Raw genomic sequence first — 19,603 nt, 5'->3', positions numbered from 1 at the left:
AAATATTCCAGTTTGACAAATTTTAGTATACCTTAGAAGAGTTTCAATTAGAAAGAAGTTGGCAACACAGCACAGTATGTAGTTCTGAGTATTGACTTCATAAAATTTAGTACAACAAAGTTTTTCTTCTTTCACACAGCATAATGAAGTTCCATGTTTTACAATTTTTATTTTCATGTCATCACGCAATATACGATTTTAGTCTATCCTTGTCTATATGTAATTATGTGTCTTACCACCAGGTTTATAGCACTGGAAAATTTGGTCAGGTCGTCTTGTTTCCAACAGTAAGTCAAACATGTATGTTGATTTGACACCTCCAAGTAATAAACCCATTGGCGTATCCTCTTCTCCTTCATAAGATCGTTCCAAGTAGTCATGAAACTCATCGTATTTGACAAGACGACAGCAATCCAAAGGAACAGCCTCTTCTAAATCCATTAGCTAAATCATGCACACACAAAAAAAACCCCAAAACATTTAATAATGGTCTATTTGTGAGTTTAGTTTTTCCCCTGTAAGCTAGAAGTTTCTCAGTACATGTACATCCAGGAATCCTTTGAATGCACAAATTTCAATTTGGTTTTAGAGAAAACATACGAATACATCATATATATTACATACACACACGCACATGCAATATATATGCATGGCTTTCAAAATCAAAAAAGAAGCCTGCATCAAAATGCAGAGAAGAGAGAAGTTTGAAAAGTATGTATATAAGCACATGAAGTCAGATCCTGGAAGTATATTAAGAGGAATACATTGCCTATCAGTTATACCAAATGGCATATTAGAAGCCTGAGGAAGTCATAACCACTAATTATATTCCATGCATCTCAAGGAAATGTTAACACATTCCAAATCTGTGACTGCCTTGCTGATACTCTCCCAGCCAAAGACACATATGGCAAGAACCAAAGAGTACAAGTAGGTAAGCAAGAACAGACGTCTTCAACTTCTACCTGTTTGTGGAAGGCAAAGATCAACAGATGCTTTGGTGCCCACTGATGTTATTGCATTAGCTATGCAGGAAGTTTCTTGAAAGAATTCTCTTACATTATTCTCTGTATTACATATCTAATACAACATTTTTACTGCAATACAAATATAAGCATTCAGAATCCTTTCAACTTACTGAGGCTATGGTGAGTCTAAGAGCAGCTCTCACTATCTGATTTTAAAATAAGTTTATGTAAAATCATATAGTCTGCCCTTTTAAAAGGCAGTATCATTCCAGTCGGAAATCCTCTGATGGCTACTAACAGAAAACTCAGTCAATAATCCCCAACTAGAACATCTCTTAATGCTCCCCCCCCTCAAAACCCCAAACCAACCCCCAAAAAACAACCCACAACAAAAAAACCCACAGCCAACCCCCCACAAACACTCTCACAGCATTATAAATTTAAAAATTGAAGATACACAACAGCAGAAAAAGTTATATCTAGCAATTAAACTATTCTATTATGCATAGCATACCTTGTAAGCTATTTCCACAGCTTCCTTCAGTGTCCTGTCCTTATGAACCTCTAATTTGTTCTCCATCATTATTTGTTTTGTAGGATGCATGCAGAACAATTTAATCTATGAAATACAAAAAGAAAAAAATCATCACGAAGGTATGTGCAAATACCTTTCACATTCAAGTACGTTTACATTTACAACCCTATATTCAAACAATCTAATACAAAATATATCCTTAGCTCTACTTCAGCTACAGGACAGTTTCCTTTCAGCTGGTTACACAACTGCAGATAGAAAACATCAAAGACAAAGTAAATAGCACTACTGTGTATGTACGTGTGTTTACATCTTTTTGCAAGCTAGGGTACAATGTCTATAACCAGAACATCTTTAAACTGCAGGCAGTGTGCAAATCCTCCAAAACAAGATGCACATAGGAATGATGAATGTGACATTACTTTTTCACATACAGAGTTACGTATTTCACAACCATAGAGAACCTTCTAATAAAACAATCACTTGATTCACAGGTAGACCAGCTGACTGTCATGCTTGTAAGTCATAGACAAAATATTTTGTTTGTTACTATTGAATCTATGGTTGGAAAAAGATTCCGCTCTTTCTGCCAAATAATAATTTTAAATTAGTTTAAGAAACATCATTTCACAAAGCAAAGGGTCACAACATGAAAAGATTTAACAGTACGAAACACCTAACAGAGAGCATTCCATATGCTTTGGAATTCTTTTTGCTGAAATCAAGTGATGTCAGATTAACTATAGTTTTGTTTTGGTTTTAATACCAATTCCAATTCACATGGAAGACAGGCACTCAACAAAAATCTCTGGTGAATAAATACCTCTAACAGATGCCTCCACTGTGTGCAGGCTTCCAAAAGGTGTACAATTCATTTTAAAGAGTTATTAATACAAATACACTTATCACAAGGGCCCTTGTATTGTAGTAAAAAATTACTATTTACTATAGAGACATTTCTTGCTAGAAATGTATTGTTACTTTATTCAGCAGAAATTCTAACCTTGCAAGTGTTGCGCTCAATTTCACGTTGCCTCTTCTCTTGTTCTTCCAGTTCTCTCTCTTTCTGTACCAATTGTTTAATATGCTCTGGATACTCATGTGCCTCAAGAAACTCTGCCAGTAAAAACAAAGCAATAGTTTTAAAAAATAATTTTTTCCACAGTGGGCAACATCTTAGGAAATATGGGTATATTTAATAGTTAATCTATCTTGCCTTCTTCCCTCTGTCTTCTCTGCCCAAATTTCCCACTATACCATGTCCTGTTCTCATTTTCATGATTTAAATGAAACCAAAGTCAGCCTTTTATTCCCCTTAATTATACATCAGCAACACAAGAAAATGCTATTAGCACAAGATTAATATTCCAGTATCAGTAAGGGAAGCTTTGCTGTTATAAAGAAATATACTAAGACTGGTGACTGCACTTGAACCTGTTTTTACAATAAAGGTAAATTCTGTTCTAGAAAGTGAATTAGCTGATAATAAAAGTCACGAGATATCAGGTATTGTCTATATCGTAGTAAAATAAATATTGCACTTAAATAAAGATTAGTGTACTTCATTAGATTTTGTTTCATAAAGAGAAATAAAAAACAAAAACAGAACATGCAATACTTCATTAAGTTTAAAAAAAATAAAATCTACTTTTGTAAATACAGTTGTCTTCCAATCCTGGTGCCACTCCTATTGCAAGGAATTGGGCAAATAATTTTTCAGATTTAAAGATGTGTTTGGCATTTTCAAGTAATCTGAAATAGCAGATTCAGTTTCTTTATTTGCTTGTTGAGGAATTAACAATCATAGCACCTACAGGAAAACCTATTTCCAAAGACAGCTCTTGACCCATAGACTTTGTTTATGGCTGCTATTTATTCTTAAACTTCATAAAATTTACAATCACTTCTTGTTCAGAATGAACAGTATTGTTTCAATGATTCAGACATTGAAATGATATTTTTTTTTTGTTGCTCTTAAGACTTACTACTTTATCAATTTGTTGATAAAAGGCTTTGTTTTAACAGTATCCCTCTTGTGTTGAATCCACTTCAAAACTATATAAAGCATCTACTTCAGATACTGTTACTTTAAAATGAAATAACATATTTTTATAACTGCACTGTCCCCTGTATCATGAATTCTCAGAAACAAAGAGAAGCCAGCAAAATTGATTTTGTGAGATACTTAGTTTTTCCCCTCCCTCCCTATTTCCTCAAAGAAAATACCATTGTCCAACTGTATCGAGAAAAGAGTAGAAAAGTAAAAGAAAGAAGTAGAAAGAAGTAGAAAATAGTAACATGTCTGAAAGTACTCTGTGTATAATGAAATAGATTGCTGCTAAAAATAAATGTGGTTTGTGTTTATTAGGATGTTGAAATGAGATGACAAATTTGCTCCAAGTATCATAAAACATTTCTTAGAATATACTGATATAGAAATAGTTGCAAGTCTACTTTTATTAATTTTAGTATTGTTTTCTTGTGTTTTTTTTTTAATAAAATTTAGTATAAGCTTAGATTTTTTTAGTTTGTCTTCCAAAAAACATTAAAGCTTGTTTTACTCATTCTTGCACTGCTCTTTTCTTTCTTTATTCTTGCTAATAGTCATCCTCAGTTTCTCATGGTGGAATTCAAAATTTTACCCCAAAAGCAGCAGTTAAAGGAAGCAGACAACTATTCAATTCCCTCCAAAAATATTTACAGCAGCAGAATAAGATAAACAAAATGTTATTTTCAAAGGTATTTTATTCTCTCCTCCACTGGACACATTACAAGTTGGTGTGTTACAAACTTTCTCAAGTATACAAGTCTTTTCTATGCTTGCATGTTCTTCAAAAAGAATGAGTAGGCCCCAAAAGCAGCTATACAATGTGAGGTGCCAAAGATTTCAGTTGTGAGATTCTACTCTATTAAGTAATACATAATTTCAGTTTACCAATTAAAAATAAAATAAATCCAGCTATCAAAATATTCTCCCTACAAAGGATGATTTTAAGATTCTTGAGAACTTGAATCTATTCTTTAGGCCACCCAACCTCTTGAGAACTTACTGAAAAAGAAGAAAAAAAAAAAAGTAGGAATGCAGAGATATTAGAGGTTTTTTAAGTGCCTTTGAAAGTTTTTGTGGCTTCTCATCTGCTCAAGCTATTAGGAAAAATTATTCATTGACTGTTCTGACAACTGAACTATATACACCCCCAAAACTTAGAACAGTCTGCATTATTTATCAGCCTAACTTCAGCCAGGCTACAGACTGACAAATTACCCTTTGTAAGTGCAGACTACTGAATTCTTCCTTTAAGAAAAAATAAAGACAGCTTTGATGTTGCAAGCAAATTGATCTGGCTCAATTCAACCAATTAGAGTATTAACAAAATACTTGATTCTTCCAGGCACTTACTGCTGGTGAGAGCAAGTGTGACTAGCCACTGCTCTTGCTCTCTTTCTACAGCTGTGCTTCTAACAAGGGATTAACAAAAAGGGGAAAATAGCAAACTAACATGCTTCCTTCTACTTTGGTATTAGTTAAAAAAAGTTCTATTCTATCAAAATTTCATTTACTACTGCATCATTTAGGTGTGCTCAGATTTTAAATGAGAAACATTAAGTGTTTTCAAGCAAATAATAGAGTATTAAAAAAATCTACAAGAGAAATCCTGGTAGTTTACACTTATTAGTAATATGAAAGACTAAGACCTTATGAAATTAACCAATAGTTGAATGAAGACTCCAACCAGACATTCCTGTTTTGAATCCAAATAGAATCTTCATTTTCCACTGTACCATATTTCAAAGATTAATCCACCTGTCAGCTATTACATGGGGTCAGGCATCCTCTAAGCCCCAGTGAACTAATCAGAGATGACAGGAATAAAAGACAGTGAAATCCAAGATTTGTTTCTGACTATGTAACTTATAGTATATTTTCTCACCTCTTAACTGAAACACAAACAATAAGGGCTGGTTATAAAGTGTAAAACTTTGTCATTATGAAGTTCTTACATACTCATTTTTAAGAAAATAATTTTTATTCCACTATCAATCATGACACTATATAGCATTACATTATAGTTTATTCAGTGTCACTCAGTATATGTGTTTTTCATTTCTATGGTATATAAAATACTAAAAAAATCAGAAAATTTATTTTGTGATGACCTCCTAATGATCCATAAAGGTTTACTGTAAAAAGAGTAACAAAAAGCCATAAAAGAAGGCTTCCTATATGAAAGTTACTTTAGTTTACCCTAAAAATACCAATACCAACATCCTCACAAAAATTAGTACTCATCACATGTAAAAACATCTCCTTATTCCACAACAGAATCTTACTAGTTAAGAATGGAAAACATACTTACTTGCATTTCTTGTGGGATCCTTCAGTCTGTATATCAGCATGTATGCATTTGTGGAGCTGGTAGAGAAAAGAATAGTTATCTGAATTTCTCAGATCGGAGGACAATAATTACTGCAAAAGTTGTTTGGTTTTTTTTTCCCCAGTAAGGAGCTGTCATACATATCTTAGCAATACACCAACCAAGAAGAATTTTCAAAAACAAATATCATGTTATTTTAATGATCCCGAACAGCAGTTAGCATAGTTCTTACAACTATCTGAAGCATCTACTATTACTTTTAAGCTAACACGTTAAGCACATGTATCTTGGCCATTCATCTGATTACACTAAAACACCACCAGAAAGAAAAGTAATATTACAGTACTACTAACCTAGCAAAAGCACTGGAATAATAGCCTCTGCTTCCAGAAGATCCACCATATGTTTTCTTAATATCTTCCTGAGTTATCTAACAGAAAATTAATTTAATGATTATTTGAGAAACTTGCACTAATTGAGATGCATTTATTCTCATTAGGAAAAATGGCATTACATAGTTAACACACAATATTAATCATTCTAATTTTTTAAAAATATTTCTGCTTATTTGCTGACTGCAAAAAAACTGTTTCAAAGTGATCGGCCTCTTCTTTTTTAGAAGTAGGAACTTCTTAGAAAAACAATATCCAGGTTCTTGATTGCAATAATATTTATGGATACATGTAACACCTGAAATGCATCAGCAGGACAGGTTTAACAGCGCAATCCGTGTTGTAACGGATCTACAAATACACTTCTCTAAGCAAGAAATATTCTTCATGTGTATAGAAGACAAAATTCTGAATCCAGCCTGGTCTGTACATGAATAAAGGCTTCTTTATGAACCAGCCCCCCTTCACCATCAAGAAGAAACACTCCTCCCCTGCAATGCTCAAAACCCCATACAGAAGTAAATAAACCACCCCCCCTAGAAATCAGGTAAGCTAATGAGTGAAACATGTATATGGCAGGACATTAGGATGAGAAGATGAAACAAAGTAAATGCTTGAGATAACTGCACGTAAAACCAGCTTCATTATACCTCAGTGAAAAATGACACGCAAAATAGAAACTTATCAGTTCATCTATGAGTACACAAGATAAATAAAAATACTATTTTTACCTTGCTAACATGCTGATCATTAAAGCTGTACCACTGGTCATCACTAAAAGATTTTATACAGGCATAATAATGGCCACCAGCAGCACTTCCAGAATGAACCATAACAGAAAAGAGCTCATACAGTAAAGAACTCTGGGGAAAGAAGAAAAAGGTGTGATACATATGAAGTAAAGGTAACCAAATGATCATTTTAAAAAATTTTTACAACACTTACACAAACCCAAATATATAAATAGTTTTACTGATCTGTTTTGTAACGTACAACAGAAGCGCATCACTGCAACAGACACTGAACAAAATCAGAGGTCTGATATGCTAAACATTATACAACAGTATGTAATAATGGAAGTAAAGAGGAATCTCCCCTTTCGTTGGTAGGAAGAGAGAAAGAGAAAAGACTAAACAACTTAAGAAAAAAAAAATCATGGAAACATTTTTGAACTGGCTTAATGCATTACTGTTACTTCTTTTCTATACAAGCTCTGAATTTGTGAATTCTTAGCTAGATAGGTATGAAACATATCTCCACACAAGAAACAAAAGTAATGACTAACTTGCCTGTAGCTACAACGTTTAGGCTTATTTGCTATCACCCTTCTCTGCATTCTTGAAGATTGCTTTTTGCCCCTTAATGTATATTGCAAACCAGCAACACACCATTCAATGCTTATCAGCACTCTACATTAATTTCTCTCACACCACTCCAAGTTTCCTGTCATAAACCTTTCTTTTTATAACTAAAAGGATGGAAATAAACGATACTGAGGACATCCATTCAGTGTTGTGTATACATTAAAAAAAAATAAGACTGAACAATACTGACTCACATAGGTGTTACAAGAATTAAATTTTTTTAAGATTATATAGAGGAAATGGTCTGTAAATTCTTAGCATGGACTGCATCCATTATTAAGATATCCAAACCAAAAAGGTAACAGCATGGCTTGACAGCTAGTTTGCCTAGAACAAGTAGTATGAGTTAATTGGCCAAAGCTACTGTCAATACTAGGACATGACATTTGCATTATGGATACATTACAATACTCTGTCCCTATTCCAGTCAAGTGACTATCTATTAATTGCTTTTTTTTTTCCAGCTAAGATTAACAGTATTTAGAACATTTATCAAAAAACCCTCTCAAATGGTTTAACATAAATGTAAACAGGGACAGATGCACACATTAAAATGCAAGTCAGCCTTTAAATATTTATGAAAGCAACAGTTGCAGCCAAACAGCTTCCTAACAAGTCTGAATAAAACCTATTGGCCAAACTTCAGGTGAGCTCACTGAATAACAACACATGAAATACATAACTGTAGACATTACCATAAAACTCAGAGGAGTTTTGATGAATTTTGTATTGGCAAGAAAACTCAGGTTTCTCGAAGATGTCTGCTAATCTTTACGTCCCATAGAAGGATGACTGCTATCCTAGACTGACTGGCTGCTCAATTCCTTTATATTAACTCAAGATGACCGAATGAATATTTAACATTTAGACCCATGGCCTCATCTATATGACCATTTTTATAAGGACAAGAAACAGATGGCAGAGACTGATCAAAACTTTATAATCTTATCCTACTAAGCTGCAAGACACTTTTGCAGCCAAAGCTGGTAGGCCTTTGACAGTTGGCCTCAAAGAAAAAACACTGCTCACAAGACAAAACAGTCTTCAATTTGATGGTCTGCTGCCAAAACAAGTTATCTGGGAATTCTTAGTCTGACAAGCTGGGAAAACCTTTATTCTCAGGTGACCTTCAAAATCAGTTGCATGCTTTCCTTTGCTGTAGTTATCAGTTTTTGGAATTTGAATAAAAACACACACTCCTACTCCCTCACCCCCAATATCAGAATTAATTATATTTTTATCATTTACATTTGTGGTGGGTTGACCCTGGCCAGCAACTAAGCACCCACCCAGTCAGTCACTCATTCCTCCCCTTGAGTGGGATGGTGGAGAGAATCAGAAGAGCAAAAGTGAGAAAAACTTGTGGCTGGAGATAATGACAGTTTAATAAGTGAAGGAAATAAGAAAAAAAAAAAAAAAAAAAAGATGCAATGATGCAAAGGCATTACTCACCACCTCCCAACCAGCAGACCAATGCCCACCCAGTTTCTGAGCAACAGCTACTTTGGAAAGCCCCCAGTTTTTACTTCTGAGCATAACATTACACAGCAACGAATATAGTACAGAATATCCCTCCGGTCAATTCAGGCCAGCTGTCTCAGCTACGTACCCCTTCCAGTCTCTTGCCCACCCCTAGCCCTGCTCATTACAGGGGCAGAATGAGAAACAGAGAAAGCCTTGGTACTGTGCAACACTATTCAGCAAGAGTTAACACACTGGTGTGCTATCAACACTGTTCTAGTCACAAATCCAAAACAGAGCACCATACAGGCTACTATGAAGAATACTAACTCCATCTCAATCAGACCCAGTACAACATTTTTTTTTTAAATGTACCTTTTCACTGCCAGCTTTAGAAAGTCTTTCTGCTGCACTATTGCTTTCAAGGCAGATTCCTTCATCAACTCCATCATCATTAGAAAAATCATTGCTCATCTGATCACTGTGACAACTGCCTTCATTTTCAGCTCCACTATCAGTGCAACTCTCAGTCTGAGGAGACTTCTTAAAAATAAAACACATACATACTAATATTATACAATATTTAAAGTTATACAGAACAAGAAATGACAATACGGTTGTGAAATTAAAAAATTCCAATCTGCAAAACAATGAAACTCCTCAAAAACCTAGAGACCTCTGCAATTCAGCATTGAGAACAGACTTATTTCTGTTAGTAACTGTCTTCAGTCCACGTCAGATCAATATTTTCTCATCTTGTGTGCAACTGAGTGGCAATTACCTGGTTTCATACTTGACAGGATTATATCTGTTACTAGCCTATTCCATTCAATTAAATATCTGGAAGTCTAATATCAGATAACAAATCCTATTGTAACATGGGCCTGTTAATCAAAACTGATTTGACTGGAAATATTTTCATCCACAGTCAAAGATTTTTTTCCATTTCAACTCCTTGGACAGAGTCAAGGTATTACAGTAAGACTGATCAGTGTTCTATTAGCTTAAAAGCTTGATGTCAACAACACTATGAATGCAGTTCGTTTAGTACAAGTCAGTATATCCATCTCTTACCTGATCCTCTTTCCTCTGGATAATTCTTCTGATTTTCTGACAGTTGTTAATTTTGTCTCAAGTTCTATTCTCCCAGATCAATCTTCATTCTCATTTAGCCCCCCCAGTAACACTTTGAGAGGTATCAAATTGCTTAAATGGCATACTTCATAAAACAAAGGTTTGTATAGAGTCAGAAAAGCCTCTCCATATGCATGTCAATGGAGTATTTCCACTATGAACTAGCAAAGTGACATAATGTTTTCAGGAATGAAATTAGAGGAATAAATTTAGTCTTTAATGCAGAAGGCACATTAAATGCTTTTCGGTGAATGTAACTGCACAACATGAATTTTGGCCAAAACCAGAAGAGTTAAAAGCCAGGTGGAAGTGAAAAACAAAATTTTAAAAATCTAATTTCTACAGCATATACAACATTGTGAGTCAGAGGAAAGGAATTAATCATTAATGTTTTCTGGACTAACTTCAGTGTCCAGAGTTTCAAAACTTTACATCACCTCTTGTGACCAAAACACATTCAGACACAAGTCTAAAAAAATATGTTTTATTTCAGATTTGCAGTATATGTAGAAGCCCTGAGAGTTCTGCTTTTAAATCACTCATGTGAAGATAGAAGAAATCAGGAACAGCTTTTTTACAGAAGCATGGAAACCCTATAGTGATTAGAGAATATGCTTCCTTTTCAGTATAGCAAAAATCCACATGGACAGATTTAAAAAGTTCAAATTAAAACATTGCCATGGCTAAAGAACATTTATGTAGATGAATAATGTTGTTAAAATGGGTTTATTAGACTGACATTTTAATTGAGAAACTTTAACTTTCTTAAAGACTTTTCTCTGAAACCAAACACCTTACCTCATCTTCAACATCAATGAAGACACTCATGTCTAACTCCTCAGGAAAAGTCATTCGATCATTGAGTTTAATTCTGTGCATAGTGGTATAATCAAAGTCAAATCTCTTCAGCTGTAATGTCAGCAGATATGGAAAATGCAAGAACCGCAGACCCTAAATGAAGCAAAGACAAAGTTATGCTACCATTGTCAGGATTTACCAAAAGCAATTTTTGCAAATGATTTGGACAGTCTTTACCTTCCTTGCATCACATTTCTTCTTACATCGTTCACAAAAATACTGATTGGGGCCATCAAGAATCTCAGGCTGAATGAAAGCATGCAGTGCTTCTTCCTAATAATAAAAAGATGGTACCTGATTTTTAAAGAATGTTTACTATGTAGCTATAAATCAGAATGATAAATTTACAATGAGACTGCAAACGCATACAATTATTTCAATTAAAACTACAACCAAAATTTGATTGACATAAACTTTGATACAGACACAGTCAGGAAAACATGAAGAGAAACCAACCTCTCTACCCAGCCCAAGGTTAAATAGTCAAACCACAATTACTGCTAACTATATTTCATTCAGTATTTGATGAATACAAATTGTCTTTGTTTTAATAAACATATGAAATGAAATGACACTGACTCCTGTTAGCTTGCACACCACATTTAGTCATGTCTGTTGAGTCAACTGCTGTGAAAACAAGCTTATTTTCTAACCCTGCTTTGGCCCTGTTCTCCCAGAATTTTGAGATGATTGTTCTGCATTTCAAGAGGAGTTTTTCCCAACAGCTACCATCCAATAATTATGGGGGGGTGGGAGGAAGGTGGCAGGAAAAAATGTTACTCAGTTCCTCAGCGCCCTGCCTGAAGACCACCTTAGTCCCATTCTACAAAGGACCTGGAAAACTACAGTTGAAGATACTATTTCTAAGTGAAAGGTGGCGAAAGGACCGAGGGAGAGTATTTGAGCTTCACTCCCAAAGGAGTGAGAATCAGATATGGCCATCTTCTATAAAGACAGAACTAGCTTCCTAGCGTAAACTTTGAGGCAACTGACCAATAACTGTACTTTTGTCCTCTGACAGCTGCCTAAAAGTTCTGTCACTAATGCTTAAAGCCAGGAGTTTAATGATTTCCACTTTGCTCCCCTCTACAGCAAACAGTATTCAAAATACAACCAAACTGTCCTCCCCCTAACATAATTTGCAACGATGTTGCATATAAGTTATATATACTTGAGAACAAACTTGTTCAAACAAAATTGACTAAGAATATTGAGATGGGTTCAGTGAAGAATTTTACCCAGGCATTTTAAAAGTTAAAACCTTTAACCCAGTCAGCTTGGAAGCCAATAGGCTCTGGGTTTCTGAACTCCAAGTGGAACCCATTAGTTCTCTGTTCACTTATGGAGGTGAAAACAAATAAAACTTGCATATTTAGACATTCAGTTTAAAGCAAAGGTGATCAACAGAAACAATGTTTTTAAAATCATTATCTCTTACGAAGGACTGTAGCTGTTCCCTGAAGTCTGAATAAGTAAGAAGGGGCTTAACTGGGCAGAGTAAAATCACCAATTTTAACATGGCTGGCACAGAACTTAAGATTACTATCTACATCATGTTGTTTGATAAGTCACACTTTGGGAAGAAATCAACGATATGCCAAATTCTTCAGAAAGCCTCCAATTCTTCCCTTCTCCCTTCTTTCTTTCTGAGAACTCAGGGAAGCAGCAAGAACAATAATATAACAAATGTTTTACAACAGCTCTGTTGCTGTTGTAGGAGAAAGGACTTTTGAAAAAGGACTGTATTCCAGGTGACAACTACTCACAAACGAAAAATGTGCCAAACTCAATGGAACAACTGTACACTGAAGGCAGTCATCTCACTTGACCATTTTTGGATCCAGCCGGAAAAGCCTTTGAACAGCCCTGAAATCACAGCTCTTAGGCAGAGATACTCTCTAGACACGTGAAAACATTTTAGAGTCTGAATTGAACGGCTGTCTACATATATACTTCTTAAACGCTGCAGAGGCTGAGTTGCTTTTTACTCAAGGTCAACAAACAGCTAATGTTTAGTATGATTATGCACTGAAATGTGAGGAATCTTATTCTAAAATCTAAGGAAGAAGACTAAGCAAGTTATAACCCTGCTTAAAAAGAAAGGGTAAGAAATGGATTACTGCATTTTCACTATTCTGTGAACTAGTTAAGGAATTAATATTCAGAACTATTTAAATGAAAGAAAAAAGTTAATAACCACAGAAAACATGAAATGTAGAAAACATCACATAATGACCATTCATTCATAATGAACTACCTCTTATGAATCAAATGCCAGTTATGACAATAAAAGTATATGTCAAGTGTAAGAAAAAATTTGCAATTCATGCATCAACATGAATATGAATGAATGGGAATATACAAATGATGGGACATAGATAGTTATGTAATGCTTACATAGACTCACATGATGTGCAATTTAACAAGGAAACATACTATAAATTTTTACATATGGAAAAAAGTAATGATCCTTCAGACCCCCAAAAACTGAATGAAGTAGTATTACATTACTCTTGCAGTTTCACTGCTTACCACCCATCGCAAGCTATGCTTTGAAAAACCTGATTAAAACTCTTGAAAACTCCAGTATTTTTGAGCTATATGAATTTCCATGTATTTTTCAATCCTTGTATAAGGAACATCACTGTTCCTCAGGGTTACTCATTTGTGTCTCCTGCAGTTTCCTCCTATATAATCTTTACACCGAAGTTAATTCTGCTGATAGGGCGTTTCTTAATACAATTCCTATTCTAATGCAGTTCACCATTTTCTACTCTGACAGTTTACTCAGCAAAACCAGTGACAAAGCTTCTACGCTGCGCAACCTATCACATGACATCTCCCATTTTCGTGCAACTCTACTTTTAGAATAAATGTTACCTTTGAAGTTATCTTCAAAGAGGTAACTATTATGTAGCCTTAGAGCTACCATGCATTTCCAACATTCCCAACACACACTTCAAAATATACCATATACGACCAAGCAATAGATTAGTATGACAAAGGCTATTTCAACTTTTTTTATAGTTCACAGAATCAAAAGAACAATATAGGCTGAGACTTCTGGAGATCATCTGATCCTAACTCCCTGCTCAAAGCAGGTCCAACTTAAAGCACATTGTTCAGGGCCTTGTCCAGCCAAGTTCTGAGAATATCCAGTTTTTAATATTCTGATTATGAGATTTATAACACTTAGCATACTAAAATGCCATAACAAACAGTTCAAACTAATTATTGTCTGGCAAAAGATAGGCACTTCGGACACACTCTTCACAAAAATGCATTATGATATAGTCACTAGTTTGACAGGTATCTTACTGCAAGCATTTGTAAATGTGCAAATTTGCAAAACCTGTGAGCAGGAGTAGTAGAACCTTTATGAAAAGTTACACAATAAATACCAAAAGGCAAAACTGTTCTTGGAGAAAACTAGAAACCAATTGCCATCTCAGATTTTCAGAGCTCATCTAGTTTTCCCATGTCCAAAGAATATGCTCAACTAAAAATACAAGACCTTGCTGTTACCAATGTAGCTTAAAAAAAGTAAATATCAAATCATCCATATTCTGCCTTCAACAGTTTTAGTTTGGCAATGACACCACAAAATAAGTTCACACAGAAGTCCAAATTAATTTCTGCCCAAAAATGGTCTACTTGTATGCATACTTACACCCTCAAAAGAAAAACTAACATACAAAAGATGGTGGAAACTAACAACACTTAACACAACAGAACTGTACGTGCTACATCTCCAGACTACTTGTATTATTACTAGCCTTTTGGTATTACAAAGCAATTTCCACTGTTTTCTAAGTAACATAATTCCAGCATTCCAGCTAGATCCCCATTGCATCCACTCTTCTCTCAGCTGTTCTTCATCTTGCAAAATTTTTAAGTTTAGCTTATGTCTAATGCTGTTAAATTCAGGCATCTATACAAAAGATACCAGTACCTACAAAAATCAGTAGGTGAATTGCTGCTCCTGTTTACCTCCTTGAAATAAGCTATATAGTTTTATGTCTAATATTTCTACTGACCTCAAGAAAAGACTGATTCAGGTTTTTTTAAACCATATTCTTGAACAATGCAGATAGTATAAGTACTTTTTCAGAAACTATCTTGAGATACATACTGACAAGATCTCAGTGCCCCAGAGCTGCCCTAATGAGTTTGCAGCTATGTAGTCTTATTACATGAACTTGGAGGATGGAGTGGGGAATCAGAAAAAATACTTCAAAATGCAAACCTTAAAAACATACTGAAGAATTTCAGAATTAGTTCGTATTAGGAAATAAAGCAAGCATAACATTATCCTTCCAGTTCTTCAATAATCCCATGTATTTAGAAGTAATACATATATATTTATAGGTAAATGCAACATTTCAGGTATCTATGTTTTTTTGGTAGTACACAATGTCGAACAGTGGGATAATACACTTTATGCGGCATTCTACAGATTAACCTTACTTAAAGCTCATACATCCATTCTCTCTTATTAGAAAGTAATGGAAAATCACTTACCTCTAACTAGAGTTCTTTGAAGGTAGTATCCTCCTTAGATCCCCTATCTTGGGTTGTGTCGCCTGCTGCAAGTTCCCTCAGGAGCTGACTAGCAAGGTCTAAAAAGTTTTACATTCCCTTCTATAAGCCCTATTAGCGCATGTGTGAAGTTTTTGCTCTCTCTCTCATACCCTTTTACCTACACCTACTAAATCACCACCATCTATGGATCAATGGAGGATACTACCTTCAGAGAATTCCATTTAGAAACAGGCGATTTTTCCCTTCTCCAAAAGCAAGTATCCTCCATATCTCCCCACTGTTGAAGACTACAAAACTAAAAATTACATCTGCTATAGATAATACAAATGCAGGGAGGAGAATCAACTGAATATAATCAGAATACGAATTAAAAAAGCTCAAAAATTGAAGCATCAATACAAATTGCAACCATGTAACTCTGTGTAACAAAAATCTTAAAACTATTTTCCTCAATGTTGTAAACCCAGTAAAAGCTGATTTACAGGAGAAATATCAAATACTACTAAAAGTAATCTGATATTTAAGTTCTTAATTGTTCAAGCTTTCTGTGTTTTTACAAATATACAAAGTCTTTTTTTTTTAGCATTCCACTGTAGACTTCTCTACTAACAAAGAAAAAAATTTCCATTTGAGACACATGTACAATGCATTGTTAAATGCAGAATACAACTACATGAACTGAATAGTTTTCATTACTTTATTCATTACTTTATTTCATACATTATTCAATAATGAGATTTTTCTGATCTATTAAAAATTACAAAAAAATTTGGTTTAGGCAATATTTCTAAAAATTAGTTTTGAAAGGTGAAAAGGGAAGCCATCTACATAAAGTATCAATCTGTATCAATACAGCATCAATTAGCTGGATAGTTCTAAAATATTTTAATGTGATCCTAAAAAGAATTCAAAGGACTTTACTAACTTGAATCCTTTATGTGAGATCAATGTCCCTCATATCTTTACTACTTCTCAAGATTGGTATTTAAAGTTTTAAAGTATGAAGTGCTTTGAACCTACACTGCAGTTTCACCTAATTCTAACAATTCTCCTCTTAACAGAATTACTGTTAAGAATTGCAGACTATTGGTGCTTAAAAAATATTGCCAGCATACTAAATACAAAAGGAATATATATAATAAATAATCCTGGTAAGCCAATTACACCACCAGTGTTTGTTTAAAACAACCTTTACTGAAAGACTTGTTTGATTTATTCTTATTCTTTCTCACAACTTCATCCACAGTACAAGTATTTTAAGCCACAACAGTGGAATTTCACCGTTTGTAATCACTTCTTTTCAGGGGGGTGGAAAAGATAAAACAAAGAAACTTCCACAGATTTACTAAGCAATATATATGCTTGCCAACATCAGTAATGCTGGAGCAAAAGTGACCAAGAACATTGATGTACAATAGGATTTTTTACTATCATTAAATCGCTTGTTAAAAGCATATGGTATTTGAGAAGTGAACTTTAAGCAGCACAGCAACAACATGGCAATTAAACTAAAAATTTTAAGTCAAAGTTCCATTCTTTCACTAAGATTTTCAACAATGCTATGAAAATTTAGCAATGTGCCAATAAAGAGAACAACCCAAATATAACTCAGTGATCTCATAAAAATATCTCGAGTAAATGCTGAAGATTTTATCAGGAAGAAAATAATTGATTACTGCAGCCCTAAGGCAATAAAGTTGCATTTCCCCTCCCCTTATACATGCACCAGTAGGACTCATTGAAGGGCAAAAGAAAAAAAACCAAAACAAAAAATAAACCAAAAAGCCAAAAAAAATCTTCTAGAACTTGCTAGCTGGTTCACTGCACAAAGACGAACACCCCAAGATGGAGTATCTAGGATGATACTTACCATGTAACAAATTATACCACTGTCGCATTATGTATTCTATGTGTGTATGGATGCACTATTAGTCAGCATAATAGTACACACCACGCTAGCAAATGCCTGGTTGGAGCCATATGGCCGGATGACCAAAGGAATATCCAGGTAAGTGTCGATTCTCCAGCCTTCATAGCCACATTCTAGACATCTTACATAGTCCTTCAGTTTGCCTTGGTACAGCTGATTTATAAGATCGGCCTGAAACAAACAGATATTCAATAGAACTTTAAACACGCTTCCTTTCTTTAGTTTTAGAAGAAAATGTCTTTTTTTAATGAAGTCTTAATTGCATAGCTACACATTCAGAATACCATTCCCCAGCAGGACATCCATCTCTTGATTTCTTGTTCTCCCCTGCCCTACCACTGCAAAAAACACTTATCAAATGACCTTCTCAAACCATGATACAGAAACTTCACAGTGTACTTTACGGCCATGTCTCGAGAGTGACTACAAAACTACAAAAATTGAAGTTTGTTTTAAAAACAAGCCTGGTCTTCCAGACATTGTTAATAGATTGATACTGCAAGTCCTTCCCTGTGTGTCCAGAGGTAGATGCAGAAAGATAAAGGAAGTACTTGCCAATCTTACAAATCTGAAAATTGGCCTACAAGTTGGCTGCTTATCAGAATGTAGCATGTGTTACGAATATACTCCTAACTTTGTCTTACATTAGAAGAGCGGGCTTGAGCTTCAAGAGCCCGCAACATAGCCTAATAAATACTGACAGTAAGGAAGCTATCACAGGAGTTACAGTCACTTTCTGTGCTTCAAATAAAGACTAAGTATCCAGAGTTCAGAATATTCCACTTTCAATTGGGGCACAAAAACATAAGCAGCACCCTCTTAAAAGTTGAACATTATAGTAGCTTAACTATTGCATCAAACAATAAAAATGGCAACTATTGCAAACTTTCAATAACCTGGTATTTAAAATTCAGTTAACATTTTTCACAATCGTCCTTAAAAAAAACCCCAACAAAACCACACTGCTGAATGAAGAAAGTTTTTATACACTTACCTGTTCTGTTTGCTTCCATTTCTGCTCCAAAGCATCAAACATGACTCTGCAAAGCTCCTGCACATCATGTTGTTGCCATGCTATTGGAAATTAAAATTAATGTTAATTAATACAAGAGATGTTATTAGCCCCAATACTAACTGTAGCCTCAGAATACTTCCTAGAAAGCTACTGATCTGTTCAAGTCTGTCCCTATTATTTACTACACTATTCACTACTGGGCCAGTGTTCAATTCCACCAGCAGCTGCCTCTCAAGTTAAGTTAGAAAAATAAGCAGCCAGCTTGCTCACAATGTTTATGCATAAACAAGAATTGCATACATAAGCAAGAATATGTAAAAATACCCCAGAAATGCTAATATGCACTGTTATAAAATAAATAGGTTCTGACTTATTTCCCACTTTGCACTGATTCTCTAAAACTCAATTTTCAACTCCTTATCATCATGTGATTACTCCACGGAAAAATCAGCAGGTTATCGGGCAAAATTACACTATACAAGTGTCAGGAAGACAAAAACAGTGTTTGATTTTATGGAATTATCCATATTATTTTCTACTTAAGTGGAACTTGTGCATTTCACATTTGTGATTCAAAACACATGCAAGTTTCTCATAAACAGCTACTTCTTTAGAAACAATTAACAACTGTAATGATAGCTTAATTACAAAAATATAATGCTTTTTACTTTAACAGCCTAAAATTCAAGCATTTCTTTAAAAATCAAACACATACCACAAAGTATTTATTTAGGCTATTTTGTTTCCATTGAAACAAAGCAGATTCTAATAATTATTTTTAATTATTCCAGTATTTTTCCCCTAACGACAGCAGTTTAGGCCCCTAACAGGCAGCTTCTGAAGCAAATCACACAAGCTTAATAGCTCCTTTATTACCCTCACTACTATCCCATCCAAAACTCCGCGTAACATCTGTTGTTTCAATTGCTCTTTTTTTGCTGGTCTGCAGTAAAACAAACAGTCTTTGAAGCTGGTAGGGAATACTCGTCACAGGATCCTCTTCAGATTCTTCAAATTCCCATCTATTC

General features: G+C 34.6%; 1 protein-coding gene across 5 annotated transcripts in view; it reads right to left on the bottom strand.

Annotated features, from left to right (window-relative positions):
• USP47 (ubiquitin specific peptidase 47) overlaps nt 1-19,603 on the bottom strand; it is a 57,442-nt gene that overhangs the window by 15,920 nt on the left and 21,919 nt on the right. For 4 of the 5 annotated variants that reach the window (XM_030039337.2, XM_030039333.2, XM_030039335.2 and 1 more), the window contains 12 exons: nt 19,452-19,597; nt 18,555-18,634; nt 17,582-17,731; nt 11,266-11,361; nt 11,029-11,181; nt 9,472-9,639; nt 7,003-7,134; nt 6,233-6,309; nt 5,862-5,917; nt 2,507-2,619; nt 1,483-1,587; nt 237-444 (listed from right to left, as the gene is read on the bottom strand). In XM_030039337.2, coding sequence (XP_029895197.1) covers nt 237-444; nt 1,483-1,587; nt 2,507-2,619; nt 5,862-5,917; nt 6,233-6,309; nt 7,003-7,134; nt 9,472-9,639; nt 11,029-11,181; nt 11,266-11,361; nt 17,582-17,731; nt 18,555-18,634; nt 19,452-19,597 — 1,484 coding nt within the window. The remainder of the gene's footprint in view (nt 1-236; nt 445-1,482; nt 1,588-2,506; nt 2,620-5,861; nt 5,918-6,232; nt 6,310-7,002; nt 7,135-9,471; nt 9,640-11,028; nt 11,182-11,265; nt 11,362-17,581; nt 17,732-18,554; nt 18,635-19,451; nt 19,598-19,603) is intronic. The other variant, XM_030039334.2, reaches the window with a different exon arrangement.

Source organism: Aquila chrysaetos, chromosome 16 (genome assembly GCF_900496995.4).
Source record: "Aquila chrysaetos chrysaetos chromosome 16, bAquChr1.4, whole genome shotgun sequence".
In the NCBI taxonomy this organism is placed as follows: Eukaryota; Metazoa; Chordata; class Aves; order Accipitriformes; family Accipitridae; genus Aquila; species Aquila chrysaetos.
The sequence above is the reverse complement of the archived record's forward strand: the minus strand, read 5'-3'. Positions and strand labels throughout refer to the sequence as shown.